Source organism: Electrophorus electricus, chromosome 3 (genome assembly GCF_041902795.1).
Source record: "Electrophorus electricus isolate QZ-2024a chromosome 3, ASM4190279v1, whole genome shotgun sequence".
In the NCBI taxonomy this organism is placed as follows: domain Eukaryota; kingdom Metazoa; phylum Chordata; class Actinopteri; order Gymnotiformes; family Gymnotidae; genus Electrophorus; species Electrophorus electricus.
Genome location: NC_137499.1, coordinates 23,784,198 through 23,801,990, shown reverse-complemented (window position 1 = coordinate 23,801,990; position 17,793 = coordinate 23,784,198). Strand labels below are relative to the sequence as shown.

The window sequence follows — 17,793 nt, the reverse complement described above, 5'->3', positions numbered from 1 at the left end:
GATGACCGGAGCTAGATTTGCTTTGCAACGTTCCTGTGGAAGATGACGATCTATCTGCGGAGTAACTTCAAAGTACAGGAAACTCCCGCGCGCCAGCAGTGGGCCGCGCGCGAGACACCACAGACTTGAAAGGAAGAATTGCCGCGCTGACGTTTCCCCTGCTCTCCCTGCGGCCTAACGCAAGCCAGGTGAGCGATCATACACGCGTTACGACGTTTTCAGACGCTTTTCAAGTTTCAAATGACTAACGTAATAACGCATGGCCAGTACATGAATAAAGCCCTGCACTGCTGTCGGAGGCGGCATGACGGAGTCCCCTCCCTCGGCTCCTTCTCGGTGTGTGCAGTGAAGACGACTTTGGCGAGCTCTTACCTGTAGCCTTTCTCCACAACCTCCACAGCCCTCAGTGAAGGAGCCGGGCGTAGCGCTTTAGCGGACAGTCCGACCACAGCCAACGCTTTGGCTTTAAAGTCGTTACAGCTCCATTCCTCTTCTTCGTTAAGCGTCGGCAAGTAGCCACACACAAGTTTCAGGCTCGCGAGTCCGTTGGGGTTGACGTGTGTGGGGTTTTCGCACCCGCTCCGTCCGTACTCCAGGTACAGGTCAGAGGTCAAGAACATCTGATACGCATTTTCTTCCATGGTTGTCTGAATCTCCGTTTGCGCCTGGTCAAACATCGCCGAATCGATCTGCTGCCTCTTAATGTTGTCTCTAATAAACGTTTTAGTAGCAGGCTTGAGCTGTTTGGAAACATCGCCGCTGTTCTCGATGTATCGCTTGTAAATCGCTTTGGCCACTCGCAACGTTTTGGTGTCCTTGAGGTCCATCTGCCTGAAACCATTGCAAGCGAACCAGAAGTCTAAAGTGTCCACACATTTCTCCCGCTCCAAAAATTCCCGAAAAAGTTGTGCACCGTCTTGGTCCCCGAGAAGCGAATGCAAAGATTTTGTCCACCGAGCACGCGGCGACTCCGGGGAGGCGCTCCCTTCGGGTTCTCCGAGCCGGTCCTCATCTCTCCTCGCCGCGGAGCCGGGAGGAGCAGTCACCGGCGATTTCAAAGTGTTTCTGGGTCTCATCACGGCAAGTTTGCTGGGATTGTAGCATCTCGTCTCACCCTCTTCCCCCGGGACGGGGGGGCGAGGAGCATCTTCTCTGAAGCTACTGACGACAGGGTCTGTTAGTACCCTATTCATGGCTCCAGCGCGAGCAGCAGCCTGTCCGCCTCGCGCCCTTCCTCTGCGCTCTACAGTAATCTCCTCACTCTCTTAAGTCAGCAGGGGAGAGCTGCTCTGCCCGTCTTCTCTCTGAAACAGAAAGTATTGATCTGATCAAAACCAGATCCGCGCAAACTTCAAAGGCAGACATGGAGTTCAGTCAAATACTAACAGGTTTGCAGAAGGAAAAGCTCCAGTTATTTTGGGGGAAGCTGGCACGACTATCCCCGGATCCTAAAGAACATGTGTGTGGGGTTGCGAAATCGACTCTATGGAATTCTGACATCACCGTTAATTGCAAAATGCGGCACAGAATGTAAAAGCGCGTGCAGACCACGTCTCGTGGTCTTCTTTTTAACAAGTTTATCTTCTTTTACTATTCTAAAACCGCAAGTTTCTTTTGACAAGTTAACATAACGCTTGATTCAAGTCTCGCATTAGGTCGGTTGTAAATTGCACTCAGTCTAACATCGGTAAAGGAGATCAGTACATTTAATAGATTTCCGTTAGCTAGTAAGATTCATACACTGAATTACTAAGATAACGTAAAAAAAAAAACCAAACCACACCAAGCGAAATCTCACAAGCTAGTCTTCCTGTTTTTATAACCCAAATACGCCCTAACCATATCACAGCTTACAGAAACTTGATATTTGCATGAATAAAAACACCTCAGTGGATTGCACTAATTACAACCAGCGTTGCAAAGAGCATATGGCAGCCTAGCCAAAGCGTACTACACTATCAACAAGGCAATGTTTCACTCAACATTTTAAGACTGAACAGCTGATCCTTGCTTTCTCCAGCACATGCCAGTTTTTTACACTAAAACATCGGAAAACTCCACTAAGATGGGCGCACCGTCAATAACGCCATCAAGCCCGCAAGCAACTCTCGGATAATGTTGCTGCAGTATAGCAGTTCGAAAACTGATACAATGTAACGCTGAGTTTCCGACAGCCAGGGGCAGTCTTAAAGCTTCTCTTCCCCATCTTATATAAAAACGGCGAAGCAAACTGCCATTCTCTTTAACGTAGTCTGTTAGAAACCCTTCTTTAAGGGTTATATTTCATGTGACTTGCCAGAATGCACAACCAGACGCATAGCCCATTACTATCCTTACCGCATTACATTTGATTACATTTTCTTCCCACATTCTTTTTGTTCGACTCGGACAAGAATAATATATGCACTATCAAACCACCGCCGTTTCGAGAGAAAAATAAAAAGCCCTATTCAACTTTAAACCCGCAAGTACACAGAAGTCTTAGATCTCAGGGGGGTGCAATTCCACTCAGTTCTTTCGAGCAGGATAATGAATACTCTATAACCACAGTCAAAGAACACACAAGGAGAGAGTCACTCATTTGGGCTTCAATAATGCAACAGAGCGTCTACAACCAAGAAATCTGTCGCGAACCTTTTATATATATATATATATATATATATATATATATATATATATATATATATATATATATATATATATATATATATATATATATAGCAAAAAGGACTTGGTTTCCACACAGCCAGATTACTTCAAAGCAAGTCAACAGTATATCAAAGCAACCCTGCGGGGCCAGCGCGAGAACACGCTCGTAACTCACCATCGATCCATGAGTTTGCTCCCCCAAAAGTCCAGTTTTCCCACAAGCGAAAAATAATCCACAATATCCACTTAAGCGTCACTCCTATTGTTCAGCGATCTGTGTGTTTTTGTCGCTGAAAAGGAACTAAAACGCACTTTCCTGCAGAAAAAGGTCTGTCTTTCCCGTGCTTTCCCAGGCGCTCAGGCTTCCATGCCACACGGCAGATCTCCTTTAGGCTACTCCAATACGTACTGGGCTCGGGGTTTAAGTGAGAACATCAAAGCGAGCAGCCGACAGTCCGGTCCCGAAAGGTACATAGAAAATAAATGGCGCACTTGTAAAGGGAAAAAGTATACATCCCAGAACAACTTCAGCTAGAAGTATTAATGCATAGTATACAAAAAAAGCCAACTAAAAGGTAAGAATAATGGATGGCGGATCTGCAAGAAAGTGCGCAAAAAGCTCACCGAGAGTGTTGGCAAAAGAAAAGTTGCTACCAAGTTGCAAGGACCTTATCAAAGCCGAGCAATCTTGCGCCAAGTCCCCGAGGCTTTGGAACGTCAGAAGTAAGTGATCCGCCGCCCCAATAGCACTATCCCCGCGAGCCTTCTGCTTCTGCAGCCACTTTAAAGACGCAGGCCTCCTTCCTCTCCACGCGCACTTCTCACGTTAACCCATTCACTACCGGACACGTGTTTACACCCTAATTAATCGTGGATTCACGCAAACACACTGCTCTGACAGTAACATTCCCAAATGATGTGCGTCTTAAATGGATTCACAGACGAAACGACTTTGTAGAATTGTACAATGTCCCTTTAAGGTAAAAAAAAAAATCTATTAAAAAAGCTTTTAATGGAAAAGAGTTTTGCAAGGAACACATTTCGAAGCGAAACAAGACACTCAAGGGAAGTAACAGTAGGTTAGGTTATGCCCCCTCCCAACCCCGCCCGGGCAAATGTCTCCAAATGAAGAAAGGGCAACAAAATTGTAGTGGTATTTACACAGGCAAGTTTTAAACCTGTATTTATCTGAGATGAAAGTTCACCCTCTTTTGTCACTGTTTCTTTTACCCTCATAAATAATCCAAAATGAAAATGAATAATCCCTTAATTTGTACATTAACTTGTGCTATGTAACCATGACTCATGTTCCCTATTTCTTTAAACATGTATACTTTAAACTTTACAGTTAAGGCTTTTTCCCATGAGGAAGTGCATACTTTCTAATAAGACCTTTCTATTTACACTTGAACAATAGGAATACCAACTTAATCTCATCTCACACAAAACGCTGATGATAAAGTAAGACAAGTTTACCTCAGAACTGCTCTGATTGAATAGCTTCTGTCAGCAAGTATTTTTAGTTTACTAATCTTAAAAGCATTCAAAAAAGTTTAAAGTAATTTTGATGGTTTGACTGATAATCTATTCCCCATGAAACCATAGGCAACCCACTTAAAACAAACATATCTTATAATAACTTGCATTAAAAATGTAAACAATTCAAATAGCAGTGAAAACTAATATTTTACTACTTCCTAAACATATAATGGCTGAGTGTAAAAGTGTTAATAAATATTTTGTGGCTTGATAAGTGTAATACTGCCTTTTGTGAGATTCCCAGTTATTCAGAATCATGGGTGACAGGTGATAGATTGATCAGAAAATGTCATCCAACCAGAACAAATCAGAATGCACTGGTTTAATTTACACTTCTGATAAATAATGTCCTTTATTGACGTTAGGTCATTTAGTCACTACATCTTAGAAATGATTTGGATTCCAAAGAGCTTACTTTAGGATGTCCACAAAACACTGGCTTGTGTATGCACCTGTATCATTCATTAAGGATTTTCTCTGAAAATATCAGTTATAATAATGGCAAATACCAGCTATTTTTGGATAAAATTAGAACCTTTACGAAAGCCCATTCAAATCTCTCAACTGTCTGCTGCAGATTGGATAGTATCTGCTATTCAAATATAACACAAACAAAATATTATTTGATATCAATTGGAAAAAAAATCACCTCGTCACTAAAGAAAAGCAAGAACTCTGAGGAAAAGGCTGCTGGGCTTATACCAACATATCCAGGTCTCATCTCTGCAGAAGTGGAACTACCAGAAAAGCTTGTCCTGCATTTTCAAATGCAGAGGGAAAATGCTCACTGATCTCACCCACATGATACTTCAAAGGTGTTATTGTGCCTTTGATGTTAAACATTAAGGCACAGAATATCGTAAAATAAATGAATTAGTAGGCAGCGAGATGCATCTCCAGTGGTGTGGTCGGCGGCACAGTGTGCAGCACATGATTACATGATAATGAGCTCACCAGTACAAGCTTAGAGCCAACACCTTTCACACTGTCTGCTTCAGTGCTGAAACAGATCAAATCTCCCCAGAACTCCTTTCACATCATCATTCACACAATCGCACATGAGAGTGAGGCCTTGTTGGTCCACAGCCAAGAGAACCTACAAACAAAACCCAACATTGGGCCTTAATGCCATAAGCAGCGGGAAGTAATTAAAGCATTACAGTGCAGGGTGGACCATGTGTAGTCCTAATCGACATGCACGTGGACACCTCAGTTGGGCTTCTTGACTTCCCTCGCTGTGTGCGTATGCAGTATGGCACTATGGGGACTTCAGACTCAGTGGTGATTATATGACGTCCACTGGAATGTGAAGAGTCTGGAAGAAATAGTGTGTTTGATTATATATACACGCAGAGCTGCTATGAAGTCTACATGTGTACTGGCATTAAAAGGCAGCAGAAAGGTCACATAACCCGGACTTGTTGTGCATACATGACAAAGGCAAGAGGTCAGAAAAGCTCATTTTGGTATGTAGTCAGTGTAAAGTGTAATAATCTCTATACAATCTCTATGTAGTCAGTGTAAAGTGTAATAATCTCTATACAATCTCTATGTAGTCAGTGTAAAGTGTAATAATCTCTATACGATCTCTATGTAGTCAGTGTAAAGTGTAATAATATCTATACGATCTCTGTGTAGTCAGTGTAAAGTGTAATCATCTCTATACAATCTCTATGTAGTCAGTGTAAAGTGTAATAATCTCTATACGATCTCTGTGTAGTCAGTGTAAAGTGTAATAATCTCTATACGATCTCTATGTAGTCAGTGTAAAGTGTAATAATCTCTATACGATCTCTGTGTAGTCAGTGTAAAGTGTAATCATCTCTATACAATCTCTATGTAGTCAGTGTAAAGTGTAATAATCTCTATACGATCTCTGTGTAGTCAGTGTAAAGTGTAATAATCTCTATACGATCTCTATGTAGTCAGTGTAAAGTGTAATAATCTCTATACGATCTCTGTGTAGTCAGTGTAAAGTGTAATAATCTCTATACAATCTCTATGTAATCAGTGCAAAGTGTAATCTCCGTACACAGTGAGTAGAAAGTGTAACGCTGGATGGCTCGTACTCCAAATTGGACGAAGCAAAGAGTCTGTAACCCAAGGACACTGTCCACTTCTGCAGCCATAAACAGCCATAAAAGTGGAGGGTGTGGGTGTGCGCTTCTGTCCTTCCACACACACCAGGCCTCTGGGCTGCAGCTCCTTTCAGTTACTGTATTGTCCGCCGCTGCTGTTGGCTCGGGGTTAAACTCTTAGCAGTTGTGCTTTGAAGTGATTATCCCTTTATCTCAAGCCAGACCAAAGACTGGGAAGGACAATGGAAAATGAAACCAAATGGGAGACTTAGAGCAATTATCACAGAGGTCCATGGGGAGAGGGACTGTCCATTTTTGCATGTGTATGTGTGTATGCACAACTGTGTGTGCGCGTGCGCGAGTGTGTGTGAGGGCGAGAAAAAGAAATAGTCAGAGAGATCGAGAGAGTAGGAGGAAGGGAAAGGGACATTAAGCAGAAATATAAAAAAAGAACCAGATAACAGGGGTTTCTGTTCATAATTTGCATGCTATATACCCACCAAGGGCAACACTTTTAGAGGAAGTGACAGCTTAGGCAAATAATCACCCCCACCACTCTGCGACACTATCATTAGTGAAGCTAAGAGTGACAGAGATGCCCTCCCCAATAAAGAAGGAGAGAGAGGAAGAAGAGACAAGGCTCTGAATTGTGGGCGAGAGAATAAATGTGGCTGTCAGCAGAACTGGCTGGCATGCAGGCTCTCTGGAAAAAACCAAATTTAAAATGTGGAGTAAAAGAAGGCTTTGAAGTAGACATGGTACCTCATTTCCTTCAAATTAAAGGAAGAACTACTAAACAGATCTGGTCAGTTAAGAGACCATCGTTTAGGGGGAAAAAAGACCAATCTGAAGACACTGAACCTTCTCCTCAGCCTGTATTGGTTCTAGTATTTTAGGATGCAAGCAGAAGAGCAGATATACAGACAACAAAGGCAGTTTCTGCAACCGGGCTGTTCTCCGAGCCAAGGCTGTTCAAGCTCTAGCCCGGATACTTTTGCCTAGTCGAGTTACTGAAGGCTATTTACTGCCTTTCCTGCTCCTTTTGTTTTAATCCCATTTTGCGCTTGACTTTAAAGTTAAACAATGTATAGAAACAATGTCTGATGTCTATGCTAATCCCTTTTTGGCCATGAAACCCTACACATCTGCAGTAATGACTTTCATTTGCTTTTTGCTAGTACTGGTGTGGGGTTGGGAGGGGTTGCTGGATTATCGCCATGGCAAAGATGGGTTTAGAGGCAACGGAGGTGACCTCAGCAGGCAAATGATTATTAGAGCGGACAGGCACCAGTGGCTACCACGGCTTTGATGTCGCTCAATCAAAGAATTGTGGAAAGTTTTGGAAGTGCACTGGTAGACAAGCATGGGCAGACACATTTATGTAGGCATATGTATACACACACACACAAACATACAGACACTCTCTCATACAGACACACTCTCTCATTGCTTTAAGAAAAAAGAAAGATGAGAGCTTGCTCTGATCTGAAATGCTTTAGAATTGCCCACTCGTGTGTGGAGATCCACTTCCCCCCTGGACCTGGGTCTCTTGCTCTCACTCCATGCCTCTCTAAGCCCCAAGCACTGGGCTGGAAAAGGGAAGTCAACTGTTAAAGAGTCAAGTTTTGGCCTGACAAACCAAGCATTATTCATTACCTTTCCACACTCATAGTCTGAGACTTCAAATGATGCTAGACGTGAAACAGAAGTTGCCATCCACTTGAATTTCCTTGCTGCTGGTGGAGCTACTCTAATAAAGATATCTCAGACCAGCCCTACCCCACTTGGCCCTGACCTTAAATTGTAAAGGACTGTGGCAAATCTGACCTTAAAAAAGATTGTTTCAACCAGCACCTTGTCTCTAGTAAATCCAGAGAAAGGCAAATTCAGGAGAAAGGCATTAGGCAGAAAGGCAGGAGATAAGCTGTCATCGCAGAAGCCAGGCTGTCACTAGTTCTGACAGAGCTGTCACATAAACATCAACATACGCAGCTGTCAGACAGTAAACATGAGGCAAAATGCTCGAACAACAGCATCATCTCCATTCTCTCGCTGCTTCACTCCTGTAGTAGTGGAATGGACAAGTAAGGACCACAAGACACAAATGACCACCACAGAGAACTTCTAGACTGCCTTCAAGCTGTGTGAGAATCACCAGTCAAATGAATAGCACTGACCAGAAGAGGACTCTCATGTTCCTGTGATTATAATTCTGAAGACTAAAGCCAATGCACAAGAGTGAATGGCTTTCAACACATTATACACAGGCAACAAGCTGAATTTCTTGTTGATGGCAACAGCAGATCCAGGCAGCGACAGACGTCCCAAACTTCCCTGCATGAACATGCATAACCAGTGCAGGACATTTTTCTGACTGTTCTGGGAGGTGAAACAAGACCAGTAACGCGGCGCATGCTCTGGGGAGTGGGTGATCATAAACACAGTGTTTAGTGATCGTTGCCGGCACTATCTCAGCAGCCTCAGCCTGGACAGCATGAGCAGTGCTGGGTTGAGCTAAGCCGCCTTTCATTTATTAAGCCACATTAAATGTGGAGTCCGGACAGTAGGAAGTATTTTCTTAGACCGACAGACAAGGCTGCCGCACAGCTAAAGCTATGTCATAAGGTAAAAGAGCATGACACAGACAGAAACCAGACTTGGGTGAGTTCTTCTCAGCTGCTGCATGTTGGGGGGGGTGGGGGTGGGGGTGGATGCAGCCTGGTCTGCACACGCTCAACAGATGCAGCTCTGACAGAAAATCCATGTGGCAAATGAATAACAAGGAGATTGTTGCTGCCAAGCATCTGCATTCCATCTGTACCTGAAGGACTTCATTGTAGGACTCCTTCCACTGAAGGACTTCTCCGTAGGACTCCTCCCACTGAAGGACTTTGCCCTAGGACTCCTCCCACTGAAGGACTTTGCCCTAGGACTCCTCCCACTGAAGGACTTTGCCGTAGGACTCCTCCCACTGAAGGACTTTGCCGTAGGACTCCTCCCACTGAAGGACTTCGCCGTAGGGACTCCTCCCAATCAAGGACTTCACCGTAGGACTCCTCTGGCGTCGCAGTGGACTGCAACTCCCTGAAGCCTCCCGTTCTGGCTGTGCCACACTGGCACATGAGTGACAGAGCCGTGGAAAAGCTGGCCCACGCAAGCGGCAGAGAAACAGTGCATATACATATACACACACACCCATAGTATTGGTGGTGCAGGTGAGCAGACAGGCGTCATGGGGAGAGGAAAAATATAACAAGTGCCTGGTGGATCACTGGATGCGCTTCCCCAGTGCTACCTTTAAAAAGAAGAAAAACAAACCAAAAAAGCATCTCTACTGTCATCCAGGTCCCAAGTGAAAAAGCGTCAGTCAGCAGCTCAACCTTCTCAGCTAATATCCTGCAGGATCCGTGGGGAGCAGGCATGGGCGCATGCACTCTCCTGTCCCCTTCCCTCCAGTATACAATATGTACTGTACGAGGGCTGACTTTGCTCTGACTCAGCTGCACTGGTCTGTATGGACATGGTCCTATGCAGCACATGGTTCATTTGAGATTGTTCAATAAAATTGCACATGAATACTGGCTGTAATCAGCGCTTTATGGCACATTTGTTGATTTGCTCATCAATAAATAATGTGTATGGCCATACTCACACACCCACCACAGGAAGATGTTGGTAAACCTTTGATCCTCCCTGAACCGTCAGGATATGAAAGCCATAGGTGGGATTGAAAGTAGCAGCAGGTTTTGGCTAGAGTGGGACTGTGTTACGGAAATCCACCGAGTGCAGACCCATTGAGAGAGTGACCCCTGCGCTGGGATAGACTCACTGACTCTGCTGTGTCCCTCAGGTCATGGTGAAAGCCTCGAAGGGCAGCAGCTATTGTTCAGCAGAATGCAGGCTCCAGCTTCTCCAGGACAGTTTGGAGGGAAAGGAAGGGAGGGTCAGGGAGTGGGGGAGAGAAGTGGAGTGAAAGAGAGACAAACAGAGGGAAAAAAGACAACAAGAAAGGAAGTGGGACACATTATGTCATTACGTGAACCCTACGGACGGTGGAGTCACTACTGCTGTGGACAGTGGTCAAGAGGTCAGGCAACCTGCCCGACTCCATCCCCCTCGGCCACTCGTATCTACCCAAGTCCATTACCCTCTGACCAAAACCCACTCCTCTCTGACCATAGCCCGGCCCCTCCGACCAAAGCACACCCTCCCTCTGACCAAAGCCTTTGTTTCATTAAACCCAAACGTGGAGACACATTGCTTGATAAAACACACCATAGCAGACTGGGAGACGCTCTCTTTACAGGCAGATGCTTGTGCTTTGGACGCTTGCTCCAGTCCTAACAATCAAAAGTCCCCCCAGGCCTGTCTATTCAGCGAGAGCCTGAACTCCCCCTACTCTGATTTTGGACCACAGGTACTGTGCCTGGTTCTGACAGAGCAATCTGCACATCAAATAAATATCTACTGGGGTAGTGTTACCTTCGCACATGCTAGCCCAGATCTCACGTGGAACTAGAGTGGGTAAATGGGCCAAGTTGGCAAATCTAATCCAAATCGGTGCAGCCATCTCTAATCCAGATTGGTGTAGCCATCTCTAATCCAGAGCAGAGCAGCTGGGTTTCTTGTTTTCCGAATGTGGTTTAGTATTAGTGACCTCAAAATAATGTCTTACTGGAAAAAGAATCCCTCAAACCAATTCAGCACACAGACCAGTCCAATATTTATAAAGGTTCAGAGTGAGCTTGTGGAAGTGTTTGACTCTACATGCCAGTCAGGGCGTTTATGTGAAGAACAGGATGTGGGCCAAGAGCTAATGAGGACCTGCCTAGGTACAGCAGTGCCTTTCAGACCAAACCAGCGATTAAGAGCACAACCATCTCCCCATTTAAGAGAGACCTGAGATATGTATGGAAAACAAAGGCAGGCAGTTTTAATGTGCTCGTACAGCCTGGTCATCCCTCTGGTTTTCCAGTGGAGCCGCTGGTTAAACAAATGATCACGGCATGTTGCAAGAGCAGCAGGCCCAGTGAACGGGAGTGTCGTTTGAGTGGCTGTTCCTCTCATTTCATCATTTCTCTATAACAAACATGCCGAAGCCGCAGAAAAATGAATCCCCGAAGATCGCTTTCATCTCTAGAGCGGTCTGGCCTTTAAAAAAAGAAGAAAGAAAAAGAAAGAAAATGGAATTCCAACTATTTGGATCAATGAGGATCTCTTTGCTAAAGGGGTTTTGGCTATAAACACAGAGAGCAAAAGAGGCTCACGCTGGGATCTGTAGTCATTAACTAACAGGGAAAAGACCTAGTCATTAAAAAGCTGCTATCTGGTGGTAAAATCAAGTGAGCACAAGTGTCAGGCATTAAGGGAGAAGAGAATGAAGTATGCAGCAGGGTAAAGAACACTACATGCACCGAAGTTCCTCGACCCAGCGGTCACTGTGGGCCAACTACAAGTGGTAGTGCTCTCTGACATGAGAGCAAAACTGCACGCTAGCGTTTGGCACCCATGTTCTTAACACACCAGAGCTGCACGCTAGTGTTTAGCACTCATGTTCTTAATACACCAGAGCCGCATGCTAGCGTTTAGCATCCATGTTCTTAACACACCAGAGCTGCACGCTAGAGTTTAGCACCCATGTTCTTAATACACCAGAGCCGCACGCTAGCATTTAGCATCCATGTTCTTAACACACCAGAGCTGCACGCTAGTGTTTAGCACCCATGTTCTTAACACACCAGAGCCGCACGCTAGAGTTTAGCATCCATGTGCTTAACACATCAGCGCCGCACGCTACAGTTTAGCATCCATGTGCTTAACACACCAGAGCCGCACGCTAGCGTTTAGTGCTTATGTCCTTTACACACCATAACACACATGCAGCGCAAACAGGCAACACTGGGTTGGAGTGTCGCCCATCTACATGTTTACCAGCATTAGTACAGTGAATAAGTGGAGCAAAAAATAAATGTGATGTTTTTGAGCAGGTTCACAAAAGACAATGAGCAAATGAGAAAGTTTAAAAAATAGGTGTTTATAAAAAGCATTTAATAAAAGCCATTTGCCTCATTTTTCTGAATCAAGTGAACAGGACTAAAGTCTCATGAGTAAAGCAAAAACAACTTGAAAATGTGTTAAAAACAGTAAATAAATATGATGGATCAGTGCATAAAAACATCAAAACAATACAGGAAAATTCACATGGCACAGGAAACGTACAAGCGCAATAATAATATGCTCCCAGACGCAGAGATTGAGGATGAGGATGGGGCTCTTCGCTGTTTTTGGAGGCGCTGTAATGCTCACTTCATTCTTGAAATCTCCACCAGTAAACGAACATAATGGTTAATATATGATGTCCTCGATTACCTGGGGGGGAGGGGATGATAGAGAGAAGTCAGATGGGAAGGTGTGATATTTGCTTGGTCAGGGAGCAGCGGGTCAGATAAACACAGGCAGGAAGCTGACAAGAAAGAGGTGGAGTGACAGCCAGAGCTCCTGACAGATCCCACTCATCAGGAGCACTTAACCCAGCAGGAGACTGCAGTATTACACACAAGCTCGGGCTGCAAAACGCCTGCACCCATGCGTTTATGCTTTAACAAGTAAATCAGTGACTTTATTCACTCTGAGATCAGACTTGTGTGTTGCTTTTCCTCACAATATGTCAGCCCTCCCCCTGCTCCAGCTGCGCTTCTCAAGAAGACCAATATTTGAATAGTCACAATGCCTCTTCAAACACAGAAAGAATGACTATTAAAGAAAAGGAGGAAGTGGGCATCAATCAGCAACACAAAACGAAAAAACCTACTTCTGTTTGTCGTCCCCCCCCCATCTGGATCAAAAGAGCCTGTTCACACCTGGAAAAGGCTGGGCCCCATACAGGACAAGTAGTGTGTGTGCGCGTGTGTGTGTGTGTGTGTGTGTGTGTGTGTGTGTGTGTGTGTGTGTGTGTGTGTACGTGCGCTCGTGAATGTATAGAGTGGTCAGTAACATCAGTAGGATATCTGGATCTGGTTGTAACTGGACAATAACATTTGGTTTGGGGGCAGGGGAGACTGTGGACTATAACTGGATCATACTGTTACGTGCAGGATCTTGATGATTCATATGCCTAAACATATTGGATTAGAATGTTGTTGGATTAGTGTGGATATTTCGCATATAAGTGATAAATGGGCAGCACATGAAAGGCTGCTCTAAGGTCTGCTGATTTATTATAAAAAAACCTGAACAGACATTTACAAAATGTAACATTTGTGTGTCGCAGTGACATTTTGAAAATGTTAGCTGGTTCATTTTTATGGTGTTCAATGAAAAGGTATCAAAGGTTAAGAGGTTGTGTGGATGGATGTGTGTGTGTGTGTGTGTGTGTGTGTGTGTGTGTGTGTGTGTACATTTTCACATATCAGTCTGAGTGAGTAAATATGCTGTGCGTTGGTGTGTGTGTGTGTGTGTGTGTGTGTGTGTGTGTGTGTGCGTGTGTGTGTACTAGGAGGTGACCGGGTTCTCACCTCTTGCTGCGGCAAGTGTCCAAGTCTTCCTGTAGAACAGACGCTCTCTTCTGGAGGAAGTTCACCTGAACAAATGCATGCAAAAACCCACATGCACACACGCACGTACACACACACAGACACGTGTGCAAATTTAGATGAGACAGAACCTTGCACCTCCTTATATGCCCAATGAGGAAGAGGAACAGAGGCTGCAGATGGACATTTCAGCCTTGCGTGACTAGTGATATGTGCTGCTCATTATGACACCATACAACAGGCCTGATCACCACATATGAACTAGATCCCAGATACCCAGATCACCAGCCCCACCGGTATGACGAGGAGGGGCTAAAAAACATGGGAGCGGTTCAGTGCTTAGAGTGCTTGCACTCACAGGGTCTGTTTGCCTGGATTCGTGAAGTTTAAGGAAAATTTCCTTCCTAGGTTCAGGCTGAGACACAGGGAATTGTCCAGCGTGAGTAATAAGTGCACGGCTGGAGCACATGAAGCCAGTGATAATGTGACTGCTGCCTGTAATTGCGGTTGAGGGAAGATGAATTGAGCCTGGGACTTCAAAGTCCTGCAGCCAAACGAGACCTACGTCCAACGCGCACTCCTCGTTAGCGAACCCCCTCCCCCTAACCCCCGCACAACCTTCTAATCCAAAGAATCAAATAAACAAGAGACACTCCAGTTCAAAGCCTCCAGGTTTGGCCTCTCTGAAGGAACCTCAGAGAGGGCCTGACTGTGGAGAAGAGGAGACTGCCATGCTGTGATCTCGGGGAAAGCGTAAAACGCAATGACATTTAAATGCGGCATTCAAAAGAGCACAGGAGACTGCAAAGAGCTTCACAGGAGAGGCTACACAAGAGATTTAAATAGAGAAGAGACTGAATATTACAAAATATCCAGACAAGGGAAATTCGATCAGTACATCAAAGCTGATATTTAGGAATACTTTTCTGAGGTTTCATTAAAATATTTCAACAGCATATATTATTTTATAAAACAGGACATTAGTTAGAACATGTCAGAATGCTTGGAGAAGCATATTTTTTCCCCTTTTGCTGGAAAAGCCAGCTTTCAACATTAGTTGATTAGAAGATCACTGGTTCAATAAATAATAGGTGCAATAATGTTTTCAAAATAACAGAGCAGAGTGCAGTCACTAAATAGCTGGCACACAAACAAATCTGCTTCAGTTCAAACAGGAACCAAACTGGCCATTTTTTGAAAGTATATCTAAAACCCTTTTACACAGAGAGGCCTTGTGTTTTTCTTATCATGGACAACCCTAACACCATTAGCTAGCTCATTTACTGAAGTGAAGATTGCTGCTCACTTGGTTTTGATAAGACCAGTTTACTGAGTGGACTATGATTAAAACATTCCACTGATGAAATGCCCCCCTACAACACATATGTTTCAGCCTGTTGAAGACTTTTACATGATTTACTGTTCTGTGGTGACAATAAACTGTGAAGTCTGTGTGCTGATGTGTGCATCCACATTGCAGTGATGTGTTTGAGTGTGTGTGTGTTTCTTGCCTGTGACTTTAGGGAGGTGATGGTGTCCTCTAGCTCCTGCCTGAGCTCGACGGGCATCAGGCCTTTGATCTTCATCTCATACTGCTGACGGATGCGTGTAATCTACAGAGGGGGGAGAAGGAGAGTGTAAGAGCGCCCCCACCTGGCTGCCATGTACTGCGGTCAGCCCCTAGGAGACTGGAGGGACCAACAAAGCCCTGTGAAGAGGGGAGCAGTCTGTCTAGCCCTTAAATTACACAGTACAAACCACAGCCTGTAGGCTAGGCTTGGTTAGCAATCCCCCGGCAAACCCTCACACACATACGCAGGCTGCTTGTATGTCAGAACTGCTGAATGGATGAGACGCACTACTCTTTGGAGTGAGGGTACACAGAGAGGTCACGAATGCGGAAGCTTCCAGAAACAAAGTATCGCTTAAAATGAAGTTCTTAGATCTTATCACAGGAGAAACTGCTATGTTAACTACAACATTAGGATCTGTGCTTAGAGAAGGTAGCTATCTGTCTGAGAGTCTAGGCAGAGCTTGGCCACAAGTTCAGTCTTTCTCACAATATGGTCATAAACCTTTTTTCCCTTGTTTTAATCACGGAGGACAGAAAGGAAGAGAGACAGGAAATGAAAGGGAAAATGATTGCCCGTCCTAAAATAATTTCCCTTTTGTGGGTTTAACTGATTGTTCTGGCTTTAATCTTGTAGGGTACAAGGAAAGGACTGGCACGCCCTCCGCAGAGGGTGAGGGTTAAACAATGTGAACACAGTACACTGCTGCAGATTTTCCGCTCCAACTCAGCGCAACATAAAAGTGGTTAAGGCCTTCACCACTTCACCAAGGTCCTGACTTACACCCCTCAGTTTCAGATTCAGCCCAGTAGCACAAGGGGAAAAAAAACACACACAAAATGATCAATAAACTTGTTTGTAGACAAGAAAAAGGTGAAGCAGAACACAGCGTTTAAACAAATGTCCCTCAAAAAGATCAGGAAATCATCATTTGTGTCCCATTCGCAAACTTGGGGGGGGGGGGAAAAAAAAAAAAAAAAAAAAAAAGTTAAACACATCCATAAAAAGAAAAGATGGCCCAACAATGGGTGAAATTTTACTGTGACGAAGATTTATGGCTGAGGAAATTGAGACTACCTACAAACATGTTTTATGGTTCCTGTTTCATTCCAAAGGTTCTCTCCAAGATGGCTCCAGAGTCCTGAGACGCTGGAGTCCTGAGACGCTGGAGTCCTGATTCTGCACCACCCCACCACCCCCAAGCAGCCACCACAGGTACTGGACACAGTGCAACACACCTTGCCCACACCACAGCCAAAGAGGCACTGGGCACTGCACAGGCAGGCCGCCAGATAATCAGAGTCTACATTCCGGCAAGCGTTGGCTTGGGATTGTGGGAGCGCGGGAGTACGGCAGAGCGGCTGGTGGAGCGGGTAGAGCACCTCTGCTAGAGCCATGATATATGTTTGGTTGACTCTCGGTGGCCCATGGTGCAGCGCAGCGTGCTTGGCCCCCTAGCCCATCCTGGACAGCTCCATCAGCTCAGCTTGTCCGGTGTGGGGCGTTATGGAGACCAGAGTGAAGAGTGGAGGCTTGTTCCCCCCCAGCAGCAGCGTGCTAGTAGCCACAGACAGACTGGACTGACAGGATGTGTTAGTGGGGCCGCCCCCGCCCCCGGAGCTGGGGATGGCATTGGAGCGTTGTGTTTAGATGCCAGTGTTAATGTGTGACACATTAGTGTGGACAGGAGGAAGGTCCCGCGAGCAGTGTGCTATGCCCTACCGGTGAAGCTGATATGTTTACCAGGATATTGTGCTTGATGTGGCAGCAGTCTAAAAAGAGTGCATAAACCACACAATCTCCAAACACTGACTACTGCCAGGCCCCTTGCAACTCTGGAACAGTAAAGGTTACCAAGGCCAAAAACAACTGTCTAGAACAGTTTCATAATTTTTGGTACAGGCAGGCCACAGCACTGCAGAGTTCATTGTGCCAACAAACCTAATTAAGTTAATTAAGTCTGTGGTAATTAAGTCTGTGATGACTTTAGTGAGTTGGCTGAAAACTTTGAAATTAGGGAAACCACAAAACTATGCAGTGCTGCAGTCTTCCAGGGCCTAATGGAGCCTGACAGCCGAACTCTGATTTGACAGTAAGCACACTAACACTGAGTTCTTAGATTACAAACATTTTACAAGTAGTAGTATGTTCTTGTAGTATGTTCCCAAATCATGTCCACCAGTGCAAAGACCGCAGCAGAGGATCCGGACCCTTCACAAGAACACCAGCAGAGGATCCATCCTGCAGCTCCTCGTCAAGCCCAACATGGAGCGGCTTCCTCAGAGATGATGGCCTAGAGAAGCCTCCCATTGTGTCAGGGAACGGGAAGCTGTGACAGCTCGTGACGAACACCAGTGACGGTGGGGTGGAGGGGTGGTTTGAAGAGGATGAGGAGGTCACTCAGAGGACAGCGGCTGATCAAAC

At 45.1% G+C, this 17,793-nt stretch overlaps 2 protein-coding genes across 7 annotated transcripts in view; both read right to left on the bottom strand.

The window, feature by feature from the left end:
- Positions 1-3,388, bottom strand: part of axin2 (axin 2 (conductin, axil)) — a 16,708-nt gene extending 13,320 nt beyond the window's left edge. The window contains exons 1-2 of one of the 2 annotated variants that reach the window (XM_035531441.1): positions 2,825-3,388; positions 373-1,304 (exon numbers count right to left, since the gene is read on the bottom strand). In XM_035531441.1, coding sequence (XP_035387334.1) covers positions 373-1,193 — 821 coding nt within the window. In that variant the 5' untranslated portion in view covers positions 1,194-1,304; positions 2,825-3,388. The remainder of the gene's footprint in view (positions 1-372; positions 1,305-2,824) is intronic. The other variant, XM_035531445.2, reaches the window with a different exon arrangement.
- An 8,898-nt stretch (positions 3,389-12,286) lies between these two features.
- The window catches only part of cep112 (centrosomal protein 112), a 94,739-nt gene continuing 89,232 nt past the window's right edge, over positions 12,287-17,793 (bottom strand). For 4 of the 5 annotated variants that reach the window (XM_027006744.3, XM_081710723.1, XM_081710722.1 and 1 more), the window contains 3 exons: positions 15,310-15,411; positions 13,781-13,845; positions 12,287-12,635 (listed from right to left, as the gene is read on the bottom strand). In XM_027006744.3, the coding sequence (XP_026862545.2) occupies positions 12,632-12,635; positions 13,781-13,845; positions 15,310-15,411 (171 nt within the window). In that variant the 3' untranslated portion in view covers positions 12,287-12,631. Of the gene's footprint in view, positions 12,636-13,776; positions 13,846-15,309; positions 15,412-17,793 lie in introns of those variants that run through there. The other variant, XM_027006745.3, reaches the window with a different exon arrangement.